Here is a 24,389-nt window from a genome sequence, read left to right as displayed (position 1 = left end):
TCTCCAGAAATCAGGCTGAAATGCTCCTGAGATGTCTCAGGATGATGTCTTGGCTGTGCCTTGGCATTTACTCCCTAATAGCATGCAAGACAGTGACTAACATCATGGCCCCACTGTGCTTCTATGGGTGCTGGAGCACGTCTGTCTGAGCTGGGCTGGAGTGAATGCCTCTGTCCCACATACCGGGTTGAACTGGGGGTGTCTGGAAGCCCCTGTATGAATTTAGGGACCCCTGAAACTCTCTCTCTGTCCCAGGTGATGCTCATCTTGAAGCACAGCTGGCTCCAAACAGGTGCCAGAGCTGACACAGGAACCTACCTCATGGTTGGCTGTTAGTTGCCCCATGTTAACCTTGGGAACTGCTAAATCATGCATCAGGCTTTAGCTCTTAGCTCTGGGGTGGCCATAGGCAGTTTGAGGGAGGAGAAACTGCTCCTGCCTGAGATCAGCAGCACTGTCCTCGTGAGTTTTGCAGGAAAACTCCTGCTCTTGACAGCATCTCCTTTGTGCTTGTGGCATGCTGAAACACTTTCCTCCTATTCAGGTACCAGAGCAGCACCTTCTGCCTCCACTTTGCCCATCAGAGGTGCCAGAGGTGGTCCTGGCAGGGGCAGTGCCCCGCTGGCCATGTCAGCCCCCAGCAAGCCCAGCTGGAGCATCTTTGCACATGCTGCTGTGCTGCATCCATCCAGGATCCACATGGGGGGCTGCTGCTGCCCTGACCCCTGAGAAAGCCAGTGGGAAGAGGGTACTGCAGTCAGCTCCTGGGTCTGGATTTCATCTGGCTGTAATCAGAAGATATAACCCAATTTCCATTAGCAGGAGAGCCTCAGACACATTAGAGAAACAAGCGCCTGCGGTATTCCAGCCTAACGAAGGCAATAAATACAGGAAAGATTATATAAAATGAACTAATGTGTGAAGTAATCTAATAGCTATACGTAATTGCCATTTATATACAGTAGTAATAGAATAAAAGCAAATGTGGACAGCCAGCAGGGCATTTAAATAAAATGATTTAGAAGGCAGGAGGTTAATAATAATAATAAAAAAAATAGTATCCTTTCCTATAAATTAGTTGGAAATGCCAAAGCAGCTAATAAAATATCAAAACGGTAATTTTGTAATTGACATGAAAAGGAGAGAAATAGATTTCTGCATGCTGCAAATCAATATAGATTGCTGAAATTTCATGCGTGTTTGATTTATTTGCTTTTAAGATGTTAATGAAATGTTGAGACAAATGCAGCCTAGGTCAGTTAATTTTTCAATAGATATGGGTTTGTTTCTTTTTCTGAAAGGTAGGTTTTGAAGTTAAAACTAGCCAGTATTTTTACTAAAAAAAAAAAAAAAAAAAAAAAAAAAAAAACTTGAGGAGAGTATGAGAAGGCAGAAGGAATTCCTGATATTTTCCACAATAGCTCACTTTAGTATACTTCATACCAAATACTTTCTGACATGTATTTTGTCATTTTCTAAAGGCACTACTCATAACATTGACCTACATTTAAGAGGAAAAAAAAAAGTGGAAAAAAGATTTTTTTTTTTCCTGTAACTAAGGAAGGGGACAGACAGAGATAATTGGAAGACAGAACAACTTAGGTAGATCTGAGGTGAATGGAACATTTCAAGTCGATACAAAACAAAAGCCTCACTGAAAAACCTACAGAAATAAAAGGGTCTGCTCTTTTCTGGCAGTACTACATGCTTGGCTGTGAAACTGAATAATGAATTATTTCCCACATTGTACTTTGCAGCACATTAAATGGAAATTATACAAGGATCCCAGATATGCAGAACACTTAAGCGTGTGCTTAACTTTGTGCTCATGAGTGGTGACATTAAAGTCAATGGGCTTTTATTCACTTGATTGAATTTAAATGCTTCCCTGAGCTTGCAGCTTTTGCACAACAAATACCTGTTCTGGAGAAGTCCAGGGAAAATGCAGAGGAGATACCTTCAGCTAGATGTTTTTCAAGAGGGCTAAAAGTGAGGGTCATTCTTGTGCCTTGTGAGCTCTGTAGGGGGAGGATTGTCTAACTGGATGGCTTGGAGGCAGTACAGATCTTCCACAGGATTAAGCATGTAGTGTTAACTGACATTTGTGGTACCTCCACACATTTTGGCAGGATGCAAAGGAAATTTTACGTGGTGGTGTCCACAGAGAGAAAGTACATGATCTTTCAACAGCAGTATGATTTTTATTGCCAGAACACCTTTGTGGAGATATGAGTTAGGCAGATAGATGAAGGACCATGCCACTTCCAATCCTGTCTTCTTGTGATAAATCATAATATTTTCCAAAATGCATAAATCTGATGCACCTTACTTGACAAAAAACCTCCCCAAAATAAAGAGGTTCTTGAATATCCAGACCTTATGTCATGGGGTAGAGTTGATTTTTTTCCACAATGCTTTCCTAGGGGTACAGCTTCCTGTAAATGAGTTGAACTGTGCCTTTTGCTTAAATATGACCTTTATCAATAACAGTGGTATCAACTGGTGCTTAATACAAGAAACACTGATTCATAGTGAAGTGTAAAAAACTCAGAGCTCTGATAGTCTAAAATTTTATGGCTTAAATTCTGATTATTTCTCTGCATCTCCTTGTAAATCATCAGGTGCTGTAGTATGAAATATTTTAAAATACTATGCAGTATAGCTATATATTATCTGTAAACACACATAATGCATGTGTACTATGTGTATTTACACATTATGCTAAAATTTTCTTAATGATATATATCTATTAAATGGCTACAGCATATCATATGTAAGTAATAGATCTTTCTGATTTGTGACTTACATTTATTGTATACATAAATATAATCTCAGATAAATTTTTGCAGTTGAAGATGGATGTGTTTATCATAAATTTAGTCATTCTGCAGTATTTGTATTGGAATAATTTTTATGCTTTCTGAGATCTTTGGAAAAAACCTCTGTGTGCTAAAATGGGATTCAGTAGTTTTTAAGACTATAAATGTTTAAAGTCGGTGGGTTTTCAAACATGTTTTGTTCCCCCCCTGCTTCAGTCCCAGTTTCTTTGTCATTCTCCCTCTTTTTCTTCAGCTCAGCACTGTACAGGAGTGTACAAGGAGGCTGCAGTGTGCCTTCACTTGGCCTCTCAGGATTCTCTCTTTTTCTGTTCATCTGCAGGAACTTCCTTGGTATCAAAAAAGACTGGGGGATGAAGGGATCAAGGGCAGCCCTGCTGAGAAGGATTTGGGAGTGCAGGTGGACAAGAGGCTGGACATGATCCAGTAATGTGCACAGAGCCCAGAATATCAGTTGTGTCCTGGGCTGCATCCAAAGCAGCATGTCCAGTAGGGTGAGGGAGGGGATTTTCCCCCTCTGCTCTGGTGAGACCCCACCTGCAGTACTGCATCCAGCTCTGGGGTCCTCTGCACAAAAAAGGATAAAGGCCTGTTGGAGGAAGTCCAGAGGAGGCCACCAAAATTATTAAAGGGATGGAGCACCTCTCCTTACAAAGAAAGGCTGACAGAATTGGGATTGTTCATCTTGGAAAGGGGAAGGCTTTAGGGTGACTTAATTGTGGCCTTCTGGTACCTGAAGTGAACCTACAAGAAAGATGGGGAGAGACTTCTTAAGAAGAGCACATAATGACAGGACAAGGGGTAAACTTGAAAGAGAATTAGTTTAAATTAGGTATTAGGAAAGAAATTCTTTGCTGTGGTGGTGGTGATGATGCACTGGAAGCAGTACCCAGAGAAGTTGTGGATGCCTTATCCCTGAACTGTTCAAAGTCAGGTTGGATGGGGCTCTGAGCAACTGGTCTAGTGAATGGTGTCCCTGCCCATGGCATGAGGATTAGAATTAGATGATCTTTAAGATCCCTTCCACCCCATTCTATGATCTAATGACAATAGAAACCTCTAATGGGACTATTCAGGATTATTGACAGTTAAAATATAGTTTAGTTGGGAACTGGAACAGGTAAGATACAAGGGGAGGAGATACTCAGGCTATAGGCTTAATTCATCCTTGCTGGAAAGGAAGAAATGCAGATCCCTGGGTTTTGTTGGAGGTACAGATGAGAGTCACTGGATGAGGGACTGCAGTGATGGGGCCATGGCATAATCCTTAGCTTGCAGCTTTTGCATTCCCCCTCCATAGCACCCTGGCCTTTCCCAGGCCTTGGCCACCACTGACCCTTTCTTTTCATTTTCCATTTCATAAGCTCTTGGAACTATCCCCCTTTGGAGGGAGTAGTTAAACTTGGTTGCTTTTGTGCTAATTGCTTGGCAGTCTGGAAAAAACTGTCTTTGGAGAGTTACATAAGGGGGAGAGGGTGAGAAGAAAGCAAAGGATTGTCTTGCTTCTGACATCACTGGAGAAGGAAACAATGGATATTTTTATTTATTATTTATATGGTGCCCTTAAATGTACTTGGCACTTTGCAGTCAAATAAAAGACAGTGGTCCTGCCATCAAAATTTGGCAGCCTGAGAGATGAGAGCTGGCCTCTTTCAACTGAATGATCAGGGCTGAATTACTGGTGGGGAAGGGATGGGAGTGAGAGATCGACAGGATTGAAAAAAAAAAAAAATACAACAGTTGTACCCCCACAATTTAATTCCTGGTGCCTAGTGATCATGACATTTGGAGTTATATGTACATGGGTATACTTCATAGATATTTGGCAGGTTGTATCTTTCCAGGCATTTTTACTTCACTGCAAGGAAAGAAACCCTGCTTCTTCCAGGCCTTTGGTTATTCAAGGTCAAACTTCCCCTAAATCTCTGTGGCCCAGTAGATTTGTTTACTCCAGGTGTAGCTCAGTGCCCCAGGACTCACACGGGAGTGATATAGCTTTCATTTCTCTGTCTTTGACTTGCAGGTAGGAGGCAGCTTTCATCAGAAGGTTAAAGGAAGTTGTTATCTCCCAGCTCTGGGAAGGTGCTGCCCTGTCTGAAGTGCCCTGCTTTTTTGCTTTGCCTCCCTGCCCTACAGATGTGCTTAAGAAATTGCACTAATGTGATTACTAAGCTTTTAAAATTGCTTGGATGAAAATTCTGACCCCTGTAAAGTCTTTTGGAGGTCTGCCAGACTTGTGCAGGGTTTCACCCTGCTGCCCAGTGAATAGTACCCACATAATAGTGGGTTGGCTGCTGTTAGTACTCAGAAGACAGGAGGATCTGACCTTCCTTTGTTAGTGAAAATGGGTGAAAAATGGAATTGCTCCCTCACCAAACGACATCCTCTGAATTTCTCAGAGTGTTTCATAATTTGTTAACCAGCTGTCTCATGTGCAAACAAAGCAGATTTCAAATTCCTCTGTACTTAGCTGTCACCTCTCCTCTCAAGGTCTTTTTAATCAGTTAATTTTCTCCCTCTGAATTAACATCTACATTCCTAATGATATTAACATGAGTGTAGTAAGTGGCATCTTTCTGCCTCACGAACTTCTCTTGTGTTTGCCTGGGATTATTCAGTAGATACCTTTTGTCCCACTGTGTTTAGCTACCAAGGAAGCTGAGTTTCAAGAATTAAATACATGGCACGATTTGAGGCTGGATAAACAGATGATCTCCATCCTCCACATGCATGCAACCAGAAGCTGAGTGTACCATAGCTATGATTTCATAGAGCCCTTCATTGCAACAGGTATGGCTGTGGTGTTCTGTTATCATACATATTAACACTTGAGCTGTGCAAGCAGCTTTGGCTCAGACTATGAAGCTCAGTGATTCCACTGCAGATTTCTGGTCAAACTTGAGGGACACCTAACAGTGATTTGAAGCCTAGATGCTTTCCAAATGTGTCCTGAGGAATATTTATGGCTTTAATGTTACCTGTTGGGTGAAGAAACTGCACAGAGCCTGTAGAGTGTTCACACACTTGGCCCACCCAGAAGATTCCTGGTGTGCTGGTGGTGGCTGGACTCTGTCTGCAGGTGATGGGGATCCTGAAGTGGCCCTCACACCTGGTGTGTCTGTAATGTTTGGGTCACCAGAAGGGCACAAGCAGCTCTGGTTATGAAGATGTGGGATCCCCAGCAGGCTGTCTGTTTGGAGTGATGCTGCACTGCCCAAGGTTTCCAGCCTCCTGCTCTGTGCAGAAGCAGCACAGAGCAGGTCTGTACATAGCAATCCAGCTTGCAAAGAGCCTGCACAATCCTACTGTGTGCACTGCTCTGGCAATAACCGCATGTGATGGAGGCTTCTTCCACCAACTGGATCTCTGCTTTCATCTCAGTTATTTTGCAAGGACAACTATTTTTAAAGTTGCTATATTTGAACTCTTTTCTTTTGCTTTCACCTGCCCCCCCCCTCACCTCTGCATTGTCACTGGGTTGTTCTGTTCCCTTTCCTGACCCGCACGTGTCCATATTTCATCAACAGATATGCACAGATTTTATTTTTCTTGTTTGTGGGTCTGACCCCCACTTCATCCTCCTTTAAAAGGGACTTTAATAGAATTCTTTGCCAACTTCAAAGCAGTCAGCTGCACTAACTGATAACTCCTTTTTTGGACTTATCTAGAGCAATTCATGGGTGAAAGCGCTATGCAAAGCAAGACAGAGAATTTGAAACATCAGTGGGTAATGAATAATAAGATAAACCACAAAGTCAAAGTCTGAGGGAGCACAAGGTAATTTTATGCCCTCTCAAAATCAACATATTGGATTTGGTGCTGTTCGGTGCCCCTTTTTTAGCTTCCTTTTTTGTTTGTTTATAAATCAAGATGTGTTGTTTGAGTAGTGAAGAGAAGAAACTGGGGTTTCAGGAAGAGTTGATGTGGCAACTGGATTCAGAGCTGAGTCCCAGCCACTGCTGAGGAGGCAGAGAATGTTATTGTGAGAGAATGAAGGAGGGAACTAAAAAGAACTAGGGTAAAAAGATGATCTGAAAAATTACAGTCACTTAGAAATGGCTGAGAGTTCCACCTTGGAAATAAAAATGTCTGTTATGTCAAAACTACATGGCTGTGCAGAGGGGAGAGGAGTGCTTTAGGAATTAATCTAGAGAAGTATCTGTACAACAGAGTCATTAATAATAGAGAATGAGCAGCACAGTCACTTTAGTCTGCTCTCCTCACAAACTTGTACTAGTGCTAAGATTAAAGTTTGCAGTATGATTTTCTGCCTATGCTGTTGGGCTCGCACAGCTGGCACAGTCCTAGCTGGGATGCAATTTTGTTGATTTTAAAGTGCCTACAGCACCATGCCACCAACAGTTGCAAGTTCTGTTCTTGAAATCTGTAGAGCACCTCCTCTACCAGGACAGGTATGACTGATGGTATGGTGTTTTTGGGTGTGCCTATGAGCACAATCCAAGCTGCACAAAGAAAAGGATACAGTGAAAGCCCTGAAGATGGTGCTGGCAGTGATGATTGACATTCCAGAAAAACTGATCACTACCTGAATGCAGACCAGGACAGAGTTGCAGCTTTGAAGAACTTTCAAGTTGAAAATGAAGGATAGACAAAGCATAATATAATATAGAGAGGCCCTGAGAAAAGTAGTAAGTATGAACTCTCACTAGCATTGTTTGTGTTGCCTTACTGCAAGCTTTTTTACTCTAATATTCTCTCAGCATCTTTGGATCTTGATCAGATTGTTCTGATGGTTGACAGCATGTTCACCAACCAAAGTCAAGGAAAGACCTACAGGATACAGCCAAAAGGCAACAGCAAGAATGGTTACAGGTCCATATAATGCAGCTTGCAAAGACTAAAGAAAAGAAAGACTAAATACTGGGCTTCTTTAGCTGCAGTGAAAGAACATAGAGGAGCAGCAACACAATGTTCCTCAAAAACATAAAATGCATCTTCAGAGAAGAAGAAACTATTTGGATTTCCCTGCCCATGGACAAGATAACAGAAAACATTGCAGTTGTATTTGCAGCTGGAAGGCTTTAGTTCAGATACTTGGAGGAACTTTGCAGTAGTAAAGCTCTGGTAGGCACTGTCCGGGGAATGGAGGAGTCTCCAGCACCACCCATCTTCCAAAGTGGACTGGATTAAGATTAATTAATTAGATTGGATTAAGAGCTGTCAGGAATGGTGATGCCCAGGTGAGACTCACTGGAGAGACAGAGGTGGAAGAGACATGTTCTTAGGGTCAAACGCAGTTTTGTGATTCTGTTGCATTGTTTGTGGTGCATCTTGGGGACAAAAATTATGTATTTTGGAGATAAGAAAAAGACAAGCTTTTTCTCTTTGAGAGTCATCCATTAGCTGTGAATGAATTGATTTCCTGGCTGAAAGAAAGGACACAGAAGGCTGCTAGGGCAAGACATGCTGCTGTGGATGTGTGTAGCCTATCAAGACTTAAGTAAGGCATAGAGCTACCTCAGGGTTAGATCTGAAAATTACTGATCCACTCTTCAATTTTTAAGGTTCTGAAGGAAGCTCTTGTGCAAACAGCCTGGTTAGATTTTCAGGCAATGAAGAAAGGTGCAAGCTGACTGCAGTGACATGCAGCTGAACCAAAACAAGAGGAGACAATCAAGGATCTTTGGGCAATGCAAAGACGTTATACTTTAGGAGGGTGGGCACTTTGGGATTGCTGCTACCCATAATGGTTGGCTCTCCTTTTGGTGGGAGAAGATGTCCTGAGGGCTGAATGGCCCTGTGGCTAGATTCATTTGGTAGATGTAGATGTCTAGAGCTATTTTAGGTGTACTGGAGTGTCCGTACTACCCTCAGGTGGTGGGAAAATTTGACACAGGGGCTATGAGAGACCTGTTCCCAGGGTGAAATTCCCTAGGCACTTCAGCTTGGCACTTACTTTTGGGTAAATGAAGTGAGCTCAAAGTATCTAGCATGGGCTTAAGCCCTTTTGGACTTGGAGCTAGCAGAGGAGCTGGATTTGTGGCTCTTAGTTTGATGGGTCAGGGCTGTGGAGCTTCCTGTGGTGGAAAACTTAAACTGGCCATCTGGGCCTTACAGGGTGTAAGAAGAAGCTGTAAAAGGGTGAAGCACTACACCCACACATCCATCCTTGCACCAAGTTCTGCCAGCTCATTATGTTGTTCAGCAGTGGATTGATTTGGGTTTTTTTTGCAGTGTGAAAGTAGATCGGCTGATAAAAAAGAGCCTTTTTGTTGCAAGAGCTTGCTGAGTTTGGGAAACTGCTTTCAATGCTATTGGCAAACACTTTACAGTGTAAACAGGGCCTACATCAGGCAGATAAATAAGTGCAGATGCGCTTTTCTGTAGGATCCATTTGGTGATAGACAATATATTGAGAAAAAAAAATCTCATCACATTAATTGTGACCAATTAGACATAACCCCTTCCCCTCATCTCTACATCCCCTCCAATTGCTGCTGCATGAATGGGAAGAGCTCCTATCACCTGTTTCATTATGCAGATTGATATCTGAACATCTGAGAACAATGCTGCTTTCTGCAGGGCTCCAAATGGCTGATGAAAAAGCTCTGCCAGCAGAGTCACTGACACCCTTCCACTGCTGCTGTCAACAGCTCTCATGGCGAGATGTGCAGGGCACTGGCAAGGGAGCTCTGCCCCTGAGTGTGCTAACAGCTCCCAGCCTGTGTGCTTATTGCTCTCCAGAGAAGGAAGATTTCTGCTCTCTGACAGGTTACTTTTCCAAAGCCGGGGTCTGCTTTGCACTTTATGCTCCTTGATTTCAGTTTGTGGAGTGAGAGGTTGAAGAGGCAGGTAGCCCTTGGGCTCTGAACACAGATATCTCATGTCCCAGAGCTACCCCAGCCCTTCAGACATCCTCAGTGTGTGCTGTCTGCCCCATCTCTAGCATCCACATTCACAATTGATGTGAAGCAAGTGGGACTTCTTTCACAGGGGGGAGGATGTGCACATCACCTTGGGTACATAAAAAGGGAGCATCGCACAACAGAGGTTCTACAGTGATTGGGAGGATGCAAGTGGGATGCATCTCTGCCTGGGGCTCTTTGGGTCTGCAGGACTGCAGCTGAGCCCTGCAGGTCCCTTCACAGGCACCCCTTGAGGTAGGTTGAGCTGGTCAGCAGGATGGGGCTCCTGCTACAGGCAAGTATAATATGGGGCTCCTACAAGTGGGGGCCCTGTACCAGCTGGGTTTTCTCAGTTGTTGATGTCATTGCTTATCTTCCCCTATCACCACCACATCTTTTTTTTTGCCAGAATCTCACAAGACTCCTCTTTGCAGATGCCTGGAGTGAAGTAGTTGTGATTAAGGGCTCTGACAGGAGAAATATTTGCATGAAACAATGGGGCAGTTCTCTCATTAATCTACATTCTGATCCTTTCTGTCCACATCTGTGGTTAGTTCCTTTGTCAGTGTTCACTGCAGCATTGAGATTACCTCTGCACAGGCTTCCTCCATGTAATGGTCCCTGCATTGTGCATCAGCTCCCTCGTGCCTGAGACTCCTTATAGACCCTGCTTCCTTAGAGAGCCCTCCTTCCCTGGGGATGACACTTATAATCCAGGCCCACGGTCCCAGCCCCTGGGAGAAATCAAACAAGTGCCTTTCCTTACTGAACTCTTTGACAATCTGTCAATTAACTTTCCTCCTTATGTATCATCTCCAGTTCCTCCACACTTTCCTCTACCATGTTGTCAGGAGAGGACACACTCCTTCCCCATCAGTCCCATGAACTTTCTGGGAAGGTTCATGTGTCCTCTTGTCCCCTCAGTATGGATTGTGTGGAATAGAAGTTAGTTCAGAATGATGCAATAGTTTTTTACTCTGGAGAGCTCACTGGGGATCCCTTCATCCCTGGACTGAGCTGTGCCCACTTACTGCCAAGAAACACATATGGGAATTTTTGAACTATCTCCTACCAGAAAGCTGCATGCATGTACTGCTATTACTTCTAAAATAAGAAGTAGCTGCTTATCTCTGGCTGCATTGGCTGTGGGGTCAGCTGGACCTTTGTTACTTTCAGCTTTGTAAACATCAAACTAGGTTAGTTGGGGATCTGTGTTCCTCTTGGACACTCAAGCTAAAATTGTGTGGTGTGGGCCCCTTTCATACTGTTTCCTGTCTTGCTAATCACCAAGCTATTGCTGAAGTGTATATGCATGTTGGTGTGTGGAGAGTAATTTGCATTTGAAGATCTATTTTGACTAAGGAATGAGCAGGAGGTAAGGGTTGGTGAGTGAATGAGTAGCATGTGAATTTGTAGAAGTCATCAACCTGACTTCTTTCTCTAGAAATGTGCTTTTCCAGTTACCAGAAACAGTAATTTCTTACAAGAGAAATGTTTTCCTTTATTTATTGATTGCCCAGGAGATTAAAAATTAAATCTGAAGCTTTTCATCTGTGCCTGCTATTATGGGCTCTGGAACAGAGTGGGGGCAAAAGATAACTCAGAGTTGGGATTATTTTCCTTATCACAGGGGAATGCCTGACTTAGTAATCCTTCTTACTCCAGTTTGTAGGCATCACAATGGAAGCAGGCAAAAGTAGAGATTGTGTCCCTGGGAATGGGGGATGGAGGACATGCCCAAATTCAGTGTCACACAAATGTTGGTCAGGCCTGCCCCATGCTTCTCCTGTTGAATGTGCTCTGTGGGAATGGGAATGTCCTATATGCCTTCAAGGTGGGGCTTGCAACCTCTGGGAAAGCAAGTTGCCCACACTGCAATCTCCTGGCTTAGCATGTCAGGGGAAAGACTGTGTTTCTTTGTGTCTGGCATGGCAGTGCCCTCCTTGTGATGGGTCCCCTAGGCTGCTGCTTTAATCAGCTTAGTAAAAAAGAATAATTTTAGCATGCTGCGGTGATTTTTCTCCCATCAAAGTTTGCTTTCATTACAGTCTTTGATAGCTGTGAGTTTGTCTTCCTCCCTAGAGGGTATGACAGAGTTCTAAGAGACACCTTACTGTCTGTTTTATGCTATGTGAAACTTCTGTTTTGTTGGTGATGCACTAGCCTGAGTTCAGAAAAACAACCCCCATGTTTTTTATTGGCTTAAAGCAGTAGGATACGTGTTCTCTCTCACACACTGACATGCACATACAAGTTAGCCCATCTTGCCATCCAAACTGGAGAGGTGAGTTGGCTGGTACACAGAAGCAGGTGCACAGTGTGTTCACCTGTCCACAGACCCAGCTTCTAGCTGTCCTCATGGCTGAGATGTGAGCAAGGTACACTCCTTTAGGGGCTCTGGCCTTCTCAGCTGAGTTGACCAAGTTCCAGCATGGCTCTAAGCAGAGCTCAAGAACAAGGCTCATCTGCACGTGTTTTAAGCTAGAGCTCTCTGTAGATTGCAGCTCTGTAGAAGGTGGCAGTGCATGACTGCACGTATTCAGGTACCAGGGTCACTGCTGCTGTTAAATGGTTTTGGTCTGACCACTAGCATGTTGTCAGCATGCTTCTCAGGATCATAGAAATAGACAGTCACAGTTGGGAGTCAAGAAATAACACCAGGCAAGCTATTCCTTGACATACCCAGAGAGGAGGAGGCTTCCTTCAATTTAACCTATCTTTGCCTCTTTTTATTTACTGCTTTATTTACTGCAGTTCCTGGTTTATAGTTCTGTGCTCCTTCTCATCTACTGGTTCTAGGGGTTTTAAACAGTCTTGATAATTGACAATCTAAATTTTACTCCTCATAAAATCCCAGAGAGCATTGATTATGACTTGAGTTAAGCAAGTGGCATATAAAATCTCACAGGCTTGCAGCCGTGGGGGAATGTTATGATGAATGTATTTCTTGTGAGCAGCAAAAGCTTTGGAGTGTTCTGCCAGCTCTGTTCTGTGCATCAAATGTTACTAGTAACTTGCAGCCACTAACAGCATTTTATTTGGGACATTTGCCCAGAACTTTGAAAGCTGATCATATGTTTGGTGAAGTGGGTGTGAGGTATGCTGAGAAGCATCTCTCCTCATTAATTATTTTTCTACCTCTCTCACAACCAGGAAGTGTAAAGGCATCCACAGAACTGAAAAAGATACTTCTTAGGCACTAAATGACGGTGGATAAAAAGCTCATCACATAGACTTTATTGGAAATTTCTTGACTGTGTTCCAGACCACTGTTACATTTTCCCTTCCCTTTGTCCTTTTATCTAACTTCGATTTAATCTCTGATCACCGACTGCTTAAACCACAGTAGAGAAAAAAACCACCTTGATCAGATTTACTTCTTGTTTCTCAGGCATTAACAGGAGATACTTGTGTCTGAAAACTGTGAAATATAATATCTTCTCAATTATGTTTTCTACATGATAGTAAAATAAAATCAGATCAACCTTCCCATGTCCTCCCAACCAGATAACTGCTTCAATCTGAAAGGCTGAGAAATATTCCTTTTTCTGTTTCTTCAGTTCCAGAAACCAAATGACTTCTCGCCCCCTTTCCGCTTCGGGACGGTTCCCAACGGCAGCACGGAAAGGAACATTCGCAACAACTACCCTGAAATGCACAGCTACATGGTGAAGTTCAACCAGAGGGGGGTGGACGATGCCCTGTTCTCCCTGAAGACTGGGTGAGGCTTTCTTACCTGCTTACTCACCATGGAAAACTGACTTTTTGCATGCTTGTCTGGAAAGTTTGCTTTTTAGGGTTTGAAAAATGAGCCTCTATTATCATTCCATGGTTTAAAGTGCAGCAAGACCACACACAGCACAGTAGCAAAGGAGAGCAACTCAGTGGTTCTTTTAGCCAGAATTTTTTAATCACATCTGTGTAAGAGTTTCCAGTTTTGCTGTGTTTATAAGAATTAAAAAGAAAAAAAGAAAGAAAGAAAGAAAAAGAGGATCTACTGTATCCCTGTGTACATAATCCATGTGTGTACTGGTCCAAAAGACCTTGCTTCATCAAGATGTTTCATGCTGATGGGTTTTTAGCATACAAAGGAAAAGCTCACAGGTCTCTGTGGACAAAGTTTTTTTCAGAGCATTTATAGTGTCATCTGGAAATTCCTTTGTTTTCCCTCCTTCTGTGTATAAAAGATTATGTTAATCAGGAAGCTGTCAGACTAATCCCACCCCAGTGTAACACCAGCTAATATAATGTAATGTAAGGTAGGTTTGAAGCAAATAGTTTGGAAGTAGCCTACTCTCCGGAATATTTTAGTATCAAGGGCTAAACAAAACATCATTTGAATAATATGGAAGCATAAAAAATGTAAGCATTTCCTTGGGTAATTTTGGAGACTTGGGAAAAATCATTAGCAAAAAGCATGCTTAAATAGCTCATTCTGTTTTAATAACAGTGAATCTGCAAAGGACCTTACTCAAAATGACATTTTGCAAGCCTTTGTCCTTTGTAATTAAAGACCTCCTCTCAGAACTGACCATTTTGGTTGCCAGAGCCCAGTCCCAGTGAACAAAAAAAAACATTTTTGCTTACCCTCATGTTGCTCTCTTATGAGAAAGTTTGTTCCAAAGCACAAGTTAAGATGTTTAGCCAATTTAATTATTAGATTGACTGAATATTCCTAAGCCTGTTTGCCAGGTTCAGAGGCCCACAGCCATTGCAAATGGTTGTGCCATTGTTGGATATCATCCTGGAAAGATACATTTGCCAGGATAGTCATAATTCAGGAAATAAATATGCACTCTCCTGGAAATATATGGATGCAATAGAGCTCATCACTTGTGGTAGATGTCATCCTGGCTCCTTATTAACCCTTGGACAGACTTCCTCACAGATAAGCACTTGAACTGAGATAATCACCATACTGTAAATATATGTGCAGGAGGTGTATTGTAAACATACTATGTGAGAGAAAATGTGCAGCAGGAAGGTCGTAGGTCATCTATCAGAAAATGTTTCATGTCAGATCTAGTGGGAGGATTTGCCCATCACCTGCCTTTGGGTCTGTGGAAGGTGCAGCCTCCTGAGACTGCCCCCCACATCCAAATCAATTTGTTGCAGTGTGAAAAGGCTCTCATGTGGCTGTTGTACTCTCTATGTTCATAATGGGGACTTCTCTGTGTTGAAACAGAATATTTGTTGTGGTTTTCAGCTGAATGTTCTTTAACAAAGACCGGTTCAGCATAGGAAACCATAAAGCAGCTCTCATGGCCAGTTGACATTGGTAAAGATCTGGTAGTGCTTTTCAGGGTACTGAGGGGTTTAACATAATATCCTGACTCTATTTGATTTGAAAAAAATATATATTTTTCTCAGCTAAGTCATGCCAGCATTTGAACTGAAGAAAATATTTTCCTTACTTCAATTCTACTCTGCTATCTAATATGGATACATTTTATAAATCATTTTAGATTCTTTTGAGATGAAAGACAGTACAGAAATATAAGTTATTTTTAAGGATATACATCCCCTTGACTTCCTTGTCATGAGGATTGGAAGGTCTATAAGATCTGTAAGATGGTCTGTAAAATCCTTTCCAATCCAAACCTTTCTATGATTCTACATAACATATTGCAGTCCATCTGAAAGAGGTTAATTTCTTCCTTAGCTACCTTAAAAAACACCTTTGATTTCATACAGATTTTATGTTTCCTGTACTATACTCTCTTGTTTCTTGCATCTGTGCAGGAAGTTGGATGCTTTCATTTATGATGCAGCAGTGCTAAACTACATGGCTGGCAGAGATGAAGGCTGTAAGTTGGTGACAATTGGGAGTGGGAAAGTGTTTGCCTCCACTGGTTATGGCATTGCCATCCAAAAGGACTCAGGCTGGAAGCGCCAGGTCGATCTTGCAATTCTACAGCTTTTTGGAGATGGTAAGTGACAAGAAAAACAAGTGCTGGAATTTTCCTAAGAAATACTGAGTTTTGTGTGTAAGAAATGGAATTTTCTAGCTCTGGTGCTTCAGATGTGAGCTGAGAACATGGAATTATTAATGGGTTTTTTTAGATGTAGCACACCAGAAAATTTGAGGATGTCACTTCTTTCATGTTGTTGATGCAGGGTAGCGGTATCATCAAAAGCAGTGCCAAAAGCACTGAAATTTTCATAGAACAAGCTCAGATGTGTGTTTGAAAAATATCTTATGTGAAGAATGTCTTGTAAAAACAAGATTTCTGGTGTGAATTTTTTACTAGCTTTGAGGTTTTGCCATGACCAAACCCACTAATTATACCAGACTGTCTGTGGTTATTCCATACTTTATAGCTCCAGACAGGATCAATACATGCAGAGTTTACAGAATTAAAGGATAAATACTTCTGGATGAAAGAGCTAGATCAGATTTTACAAAACCTAAAAAAATCCCAAAACAACAACAACAAAAAAGTCATCCAAGGAAGAACTTGAGATTCAGAAGGATATTTTGGAATGAGTTTTTAATTAGGACATTATAGTTACCTAGTTCATCTCTTCATTTACAGAGAAATCACTAGTATTAACAAAACTTGTTCATGGGACAATAAATCCTTTCTTTCCTGTCTTTCAATTTCACATTACATTTTCCTGTGTTCTTTTTTATGAATAAATAAAATTCTGAGGTTATTTTATTTGTAAGTATTCTTTTCCACCCCTGAAATCTGAAAATAGCATATGGTATTATAACTATGGAGGAAACGTAACTTAGACATACTTCAAAAAATTGGCCACCTGACAGATAAGTTGTTCTTTTTCTTAAAAAACCTAGTATGTATTATTTCAGAGAAGGACATAAGTTCCCCAAAAAGCTTCAAAGACTCTGTTATGGCACTACTTAAATATATGGATCTTTTGCCCCCTGCCACTGTACTGGAGATTGAAAATCTGAAAAACTAACTTTCCTAACTATATGAAACAATTCGTCATCCTGCAAAATGAGTTTGTTCTGAATGTCTCAAAATGTGCGTGTGTGTGAGTGTTTGCCTCTCCCTCACCCCTCATGGAAGTACCATAATGGTAGTAAGCGGTGTATGAAATTAGAGTACAGAACATTTGCTCCTACCTGATACAAATTAGTAAAATTTTTGATTGGTCAAAGCCCTTGGAAGTATTGAATTTGGACAAAATTGAAGGGAAGAAAAACAAATAAAAATACTCAAATATTTTTTGGAACATTGCACCTGGTTTTAATGAGCTATGGATATGATGGGGGAAAAAATTGATTGAAAACAATCAATATTTTGATTCCGAGTTGGAAGCATACAATGTTTTCATCTAGAAGTGATTAATTTTTGTCTACCACTATCAGTCACTAATTTTTCCCTTCATTGACTTAATGAAAGTGGTAGCTTGTGAGGCTAGGTCTTGTGAGGCCAGACGACTGTTTCAGGATCTCAGTATAGACATCCAGCAAGTGTCATAGCTGTGTCCTGTGGTACAGCTTGTAAAGGCTAATATCAGACTGTGGAAACATCCTGTTGACTTTCCTGTGACAAATGGAACTTGCCCCCATCAGAGGGGCAGTCAGGATATTTTATGGATGTTGTAGATGTGGAAAAAGAACGCAGAGACTGGAAATTACATTAGATCAGCTTCTTGCTTTCAGTCTGTCCCAGTTTGAGCTCTTCAGCCATTGCAGGATTATCTAACCTGTTTCTTTCCTCCTGTCATTCTAGGGGAGATGGAGGAGTTGGAAGCTCTCTGGCTCACTGGCATTTGTCACAATGAGAAGAATGAGGTTATGAGCAGCCAGCTGGATATAGATAATATGGCAGGTGTCTTCTACATGTTGGGAGCAGCCATGGCCCTCAGTCTCATCACCTTCATATGTGAGCATCTCTTCTACTGGCAATTCCGCCACTGCTTCATGGGTGTCTGCTCTGGAAAACCCGGTGTGGTCTTCTCCATCAGCAGGGTGAGTGCCATTGACTCATTAAGGGGATGAACAGAGGCTTTATTCACACAGTCCTAGGTACTGGAGATGGGAGTATCCACCAAGACTGTCTAATACACATGTGGCAGTCTGCACAGTGTCATCTTCGCACTGTTAATGATGCAAAAATGTTTTTTTTCTGTGACACCTATGGTCTCTGCTGGATTATGGTTAAGGAAATGGAAATTTCACATGGCAGTGAAAAATACAGGGAAAGACCAAGTTAAGTGTTACTGTTTGCTCCTCCAAAGTGAGTTGTGAGGAGACCAAATTTGCAGACCCCCCCAAATGTAATCAAGTAATGGTGGATAATATGATCAGAAATTCTGGAGTTTTACATTGTCCTCTAAATTACAGCTTTTTCAGCTGACCTTTTGTTAACTACAAGTGTGCCTTCATCGACAGTCGGAAGTCCTTAACTGAAAGCCATGCCCTGAACCATGCAGAAATCCTTCCACAGAGGATGACCACATAAACTTAGCAATTGCTTTATGCAAATCTGCCTTAGGGTACAACATTTACATTCAAAGCAGATTCTAGCCATTTCTGAATCATCTTCTACTATTAGTGTTGCTAGCAGTATCCAATCTGAAGCTTTACTTTCCTTCTTTCAAGCCACTGGTCCTTTCTCCTGATCCATTCTGAAGTGAGGTCAAATCTTGGCATTTTTTAGCTCAGCATCTGATGTAGCAGAATTTACTTCGATTATACAAGGAGTATATAATTGCTGCATAACATACTGAAGAGAATTGACAAAGCCTTTTGAATGAAAAGGCATAGCTTCTCTTCTGTATTGTTAGTTTCTAATGTGGCTTAATCTGGAGGTGAGATGTTCCTTGTGTTTGGTGACTCTTAGCTAAGAACAGATTCTTTCATTCTGTGGTTATCTGTTAGCCCTGGGCCAGGTTGGTGAAAGATCTGAAAAGTGTTAATCATCTGCTAGCTGCTGAGAAACCATGATAACATGATGTGATGGTGTCCATTTAACAATTGACAGTAATCATCAGGCACCATTTGGCAGGTCAGGGAATAAAGAAGCCCCTTTCATTCTGTTCCGAGGGATAGCCCTTGCAAACACTCATGGGTGAAATGACCTTGTGGACAATGTAGAGGAGTTGGGCCCATCTGTTGTCTGATTTGAGGCTGAATAGAGCTTTCAGGGATGTCAGTTTGGAGCCTGTTACCACTGTTAAATTTAACAGAAAGCAATTAAAAATTCTATTGTACCTCAGTCAACCAGATACAAAATACCTAAATTCAAGAGTTCTGCTCTTTCTCTGTTTCCTTTTCTAATGTGTACTGATGATAAATGTAGCTAAGTTTATGACAAATGAAGCTGTTCCCTTTTTAAGTTAGCTCCTGTATCATTGATTCACTGATGCCCAGATGTTTTTCAAGGGCCAAAACAGACTTTTGTCCTCTCATCCACACTGAATAATTTGCCTTGATTGTTCTGTTCCCAAGAATATTATTGTCCCCATTTGTAATTCCATGTTATACCTACTAGATTTGACTAACTCTTAGAGAATGCAAGCAGGCATTCCTGGATCCTGGAGATACAACTGGAAACAAAGCAGAGGAAGAAGAATGGAGGGAAAAGAAAAATGTGAGGGTCAAGAAAGAGGGTCAGAATAGCAAGGATTGATAGAGCAGATCTGATTTAATTTGATTTGATTGTGCTTCATGATGGAAGGTTGATAGGGCCTACTATCCTACAGGAACACACTCTAGATGATTCCCAGTTCAGGTCCCTCTCTGTGTATTCTTTGCGGGACCGCTCACCTCCTTTCTCTCTCTAATTTCAGGGTATCTACAGCTGCATCCACGGCGTGGCCATTGAAGAACGCCAGTCAGCAATGAACTCCCCCACAGCAACTATGAACAACACCCATTCCAACATCCTCCGCCTGCTTCGGACAGCCAAGAACATGGCCAACCTGTCAGGGGTCAATGGCTCACCACAGAGTGCCCTGGACTTTATCCGCCGTGAGTCATCCGTCTATGACATCTCTGAGCACCGCCGCAGCTTCACCCACTCGGACTGCAAATCCTACAACAACCCCCCCTGTGAGGAGAACCTCTTCAGTGACTACATCAGTGAGGTGGAAAGGACCTTTGGCAACCTCCAGCTGAAGGACAGCAATGTGTATCAGGACCACTACCACCACCACCACCGCCCCCACAGCATCGGCAGCACCAGCTCCATTGATGGGCTCTATGACTGTGACAACCCGCCCTTCAATGCCCAGTCGCGCTCCATTGGGAAGAAGCCCTTGGACCTGGGCTTGCCCCCTGCCAAGCACAGCCAGCTGGGTGACCTCTACGGCAAGTTCTCCTTCAAGAGTGACCGTTACGGGGGCAGTGGGACCCACGACGACCTGATCCGCTCGGATGTCTCTGACATCTCCACTCACACGGTCACCTACGGCAACATTGAGGGCAACGCAGCCAAGAGGCGGAAGCAGCAGTACAAGGACAGCCTGAAGAAGCGCCCGGCCTCCGCCAAGTCCCGGAGGGAATTTGATGAGATAGAGCTGGCCTACCGCCGGCGCCCACCCCGCTCACCTGACCACAAGCGCTACTTCAGGGACAAGGAAGGGCTACGGGACTTCTACCTTGACCAGTTTCGGCCCAAGGAGAACTCACCGCACTGGGAACACGTAGACCTGACGGATATCTACAAAGAACGGGGAGATGAGTTTAAGCGCGATGCAGGAGGAGGAGGGGGTGGATCCTGCACTAACAGGGCCCATCACAAGCATGGCTCAGGCGAGTTTGGTGGAGGCAATGAGCACAAGCATGGCGTTGTGAGTGGGGTCCCAGCGCCGTGGGAGAAGAACCTGACCAATCTAGACTGGGAAGACCGGACCGGGGCTAATTTCTGCCGCAGTTGCCCTTCTAAGCTGCACAACTACACGCCATCAACGGTGGGGCAGAACTCCACCCGCCAGGCCTGCATCCGCTGCGAGGCTTGCAAGAAAGCGGGCAACCTGTATGACATCAGTGAGGACAACTCGCTCCAAGAGCTGGACCAGCCGCCTGCCCCTGTACCTGTGGCCACCAGTGCCACCTCCTCCTCCAAATATCCTCAGAGCCCTTCCAATTCTGCCTCTAAGGTGCAGAAGAAGAACCGCAACAAACTCCGCCGGCAGCACTCCTATGACACCTTTGTGGACCTGCAGAAGGATGACTCAGCCCTGGCCCCCCGCAGCGTCAGCCTCAAGGACAAGGGCCGCTTTTTGGAGGGGAGCCCCTACGCCCACATGTTTGAGATGCCAGCCAGTGAGACCACCTTTGCCAACAACAAGTCCTCAGTGCCCGCCACCAGCTACCACCACCACAACAACCCCGGCAGCAGTGGGGGCTACATGCTCAGCAAGTCACTCTACCCCGACCGGGTCACCCAAAACCCTTTCATCCCCACTTTTGGGGATGACCAATGCTTGCTCCACGGCAGCAAATCTTATTTCTTCAGGCAGCCTGTGGTGGCAGGAGGGCCCAAAGCCAGGCCAGACTTCCGAGCCATTGTCACCACCAACAAGCCGGTGGTCTCAGCCCTTCATGGGGCTGTGCCAGCCCGTTTCCAGAAGGACATCTGTATAGGGAACCAGTCCAACCCCTGTGTGCCTAACAACAAAAACCCCAGGGCTTTCAATGGCTCCAGCAACGGGCATGTTTATGAGAAACTCTCCAGTATTGAGTCTGATGTTTGAGTGAGAGGGGAAGAGCACGGGGAGGGACTGGGGATGTATGTGGAGCATGGGAGGGGGGGGTGGGATCAATCCCATCAGCTACTCTCCTGAGTCGTCCTTAGTTTGTGGGATACTGGAGTTGTGAGTAGTCCAGCACTGGTGACAAGTGCCACCTCTTTGGTTTCCCCTCTTCCTCCTCCTTTCCCAAGCCTCCCGCTTTATCTCTTTTTCCATGTTCTCTCTCCTCCCATTCTCCTCCATTCCTGGCCATTGCACTTTACAGTGATGTTGGAGTTGGATATCCTTGCTCGTGGTTTCAGGAAGCAGAGAAAAAGGCAGGGAAGGGATGGGCTGAGGAGAAGCAGCAGTGACTTTAGTGTGCACTTCTGCTGGCTCCCAGCAGGGAAAGGCATGTGTGCACACATCTATGTGTGTGTGTGGCAGGAGGAGGCAGCAGCAGCAGTGTAATGGACATGCAGGAAAACATGCTTGCTCAGGCAACTCTTCCTAAAACTGCCTAGAAAAGAGTAGTGTCTGATGTGGAAAAAGTGAAGGGAGAATAACAAGACTGACTTGATGATGCACTTACATGTTAGCTATATTGAGGTTCTTGTTACATTATTTTGTGAAGACTATGGGGGTTTAGGGCTGAAATATATATATATATATATTTGCGTATATGCTGAGAAATTTTACGCTAAAATTTTGAATTGTCTGCTGCAGGGTGTGGAGGGAGGGAGAGAAGATTTGTCTGCAGGTCAGGCTAGTGGTTTCACTATGGCTCTTACAGCCATTGAATCTATGGCAGGCCAGTGGGAGAGAGAGAAAAGAAGTGGAGTCTGAGTTTGAGGAAGCTGATCAACAGCCTCTCTGACTCCAGGGTTGGTTTCCCAAACTCAGACAAAAGATGCTGGTTTGCACTGAAATAAGAAGGATTTGAGGAAAGAGGAACAGGGTTGGTTTGTTAGCTGTGAGCTGCTCTCTAGTTCTGACATTCTTCAAGGGTGGGAGCAGTATATAGTATGGGTTTGCCTATATGTGAGTATATATGATAACTTTATACTTGAAATATCTGTGAAGAAAGCAGAATAAACCCACTATCCTATGAGGTGTCTGGAGAACAAACACAGTAGAATAGCGCTTAAGAGTAGGGAAAGGTGGGAAATTTTTTCGCTGTCAGTTCAGGGGACACCAAACCCATTTTGGCATGTCCTTTCAGCAAGGATGGGAGAGATGGAAGGAGTTTAATCCTTCTGCTCTCTCTATACTTGGCCAGCAGGTTGAAACAAAAAGAATAGGGTGCCCTCTGCCAATGCTGGAAAGGAAAGAAAGAAATGCCATAGAAGGGTGCGTGTGGTGGCGGTGGTGCTGGTGGACTGTTTCAATGCCTCCTTGCACATGTGGAAACGGGAGGAGGGTGCATGCACCCACGGGAAATACATATGTATATTTACTATTGAATGTACAGAGGAAGTACATAGCTTGTCTTCCTGGGAAGGGATGTGCTTGAATAAATGCCAGAGAGCACAGAAACTTGTGCTGAAGACTGAAGGTGTGCAAAGCTAAGATGTGCGTGTACATGTTGCGTGTGCCTCTGTGTGAAAGAGATACTAGCACAGGTGTAAAGCTGGAATAGCCTAGGGTTTCCCATCCCTGCAGTTGTAGTGACAGCTTTCCTGGTGCACTTAGTATCAAAAAGAGTGCTTTTTCTTTCCGTTGTATCATTTTAGATGCAAGTTAAACTAAAGGAAAAGGAGCAATGGTGGGACTGAGAAGCTGAACACACCTCTCATATGTCATCTATCTCCTGAGGTGGGGGCGTGGACCGACATCTCCCATCCTGAGAGATATGGCAAAGTCTCTTATGGCTTATCCTGGGTCTGTCCCAGTGTCTCAATCACCATGGCTCACCAGGTGAAGGGTTGAGAGAGTCCTGTGCTCAGAGCACAGGGACACTCCTGAGGATTGACTCCAAAGGGAGATGGCAGCCCCTTTTATAAGCCACATTTCTTGGAGCTGAAAGCCACCTCTCTCACATTCCTCACCACACCATGGTTGATTTTATCTTATTGTTCTCTTTTTAAGCCAATAGAAGGCCTTTTATTTATTTACCTATTTATTTTATTTATTTTTTAAGCTGAGGCGGGGGGAGGGTGGGATTTACCTGTAAAGTCAAAGTGTGTGAGGAGAGGGTGGGCAGGGTTGGTGAGGGGAATATTTTCTTATATTTCATTGAAGAAATCAAGGAGGAAAGAGGGAAAGAGTCATTGTGATGCCACCCCTAGTCTTTGGGGTAAGGGAACTTCTTACTCTTTCCCTCTTCTCTCATTACAAGGACAAAAGGGAAAGAAAAGAGAGAAAAAAAAGAAACCAAACTAATTAACAGAGCGATCTGCAATCCAGAACACATGGCAGCTTGTCAGACACCTCTGATAGCGGCCACCAAGAAGGCGTTCCTTTCATTTGTAAATATTTCTTTTTTATTGCGTTTTTGTATAAATTGGTGTTTCTCTTCTCGTGAATATTCAGGTCGTGGGGTGGGAGGGAGGGGAAGTTTGTTTCCGTTCTGTTTGTTTTCTATGACTTTTCAGGCTGCATTTTTGGAAGCGGTTTACGCAGGTCGAGGCCGTATGAATGAGGAAAAAAAAAAGAGAGAGAGAGAGAGAGAGAAACCCATGTGTGTTGTGTTCCCCTGAGGCCCCCTGTATTGCCCTGTCACCTTTATCTTCATGAATGGAAGACGCCGGAACGTCACTTCAAGCCTTGCCAGCAGGGTTTCATGTTTTGATGGGAACACCCCTAATTCCTTTTTGCATATAAACTCTCTGTACCAGCATCTCTCTGTGGAGTTTGGGCCTCAAGGCACTACACAGTCTTGATAGTGGTGGGGTGAACCATCAAGTTGGCCACTCAGGTTGGACCATCACTTTGACATTAAGAGACTTCTCCAATGCTACTTTGGTTTAGAAATTTTGGACCTGGGAAAGCTCGTGATAATTTCTGGTATTTCCTAAGGGCTTGGGGTTGGGAA

At 43.5% G+C, this 24,389-nt stretch overlaps 1 protein-coding gene across 1 annotated transcript in view; it reads left to right on the top strand.

Moving 5' to 3' along the window:
• Positions 1-23,880, top strand: part of GRIN2B (glutamate ionotropic receptor NMDA type subunit 2B) — a 200,869-nt gene extending 176,989 nt beyond the window's left edge. The window contains exons 10-13 of the mRNA XM_079304518.1: positions 13,264-13,424; positions 15,446-15,633; positions 17,410-17,648; positions 19,472-23,880. Of these exons, the coding sequence (XP_079160644.1) occupies positions 13,264-13,424; positions 15,446-15,633; positions 17,410-17,648; positions 19,472-21,379 (2,496 nt within the window). The 3' untranslated portion in view covers positions 21,380-23,880. The remainder of the gene's footprint in view (positions 1-13,263; positions 13,425-15,445; positions 15,634-17,409; positions 17,649-19,471) is intronic.
• Positions 23,881-24,389: the final 509 nt, after the last annotated feature.

This window comes from Erithacus rubecula (genome assembly GCF_903797595.1).
Source record: "Erithacus rubecula genome assembly, chromosome: 4".
Lineage (NCBI taxonomy): Eukaryota > Metazoa > Chordata > Aves > Passeriformes > Muscicapidae > Erithacus > Erithacus rubecula.
The sequence above is the reverse complement of the archived record's forward strand: the minus strand, read 5'-3'. Positions and strand labels throughout refer to the sequence as shown.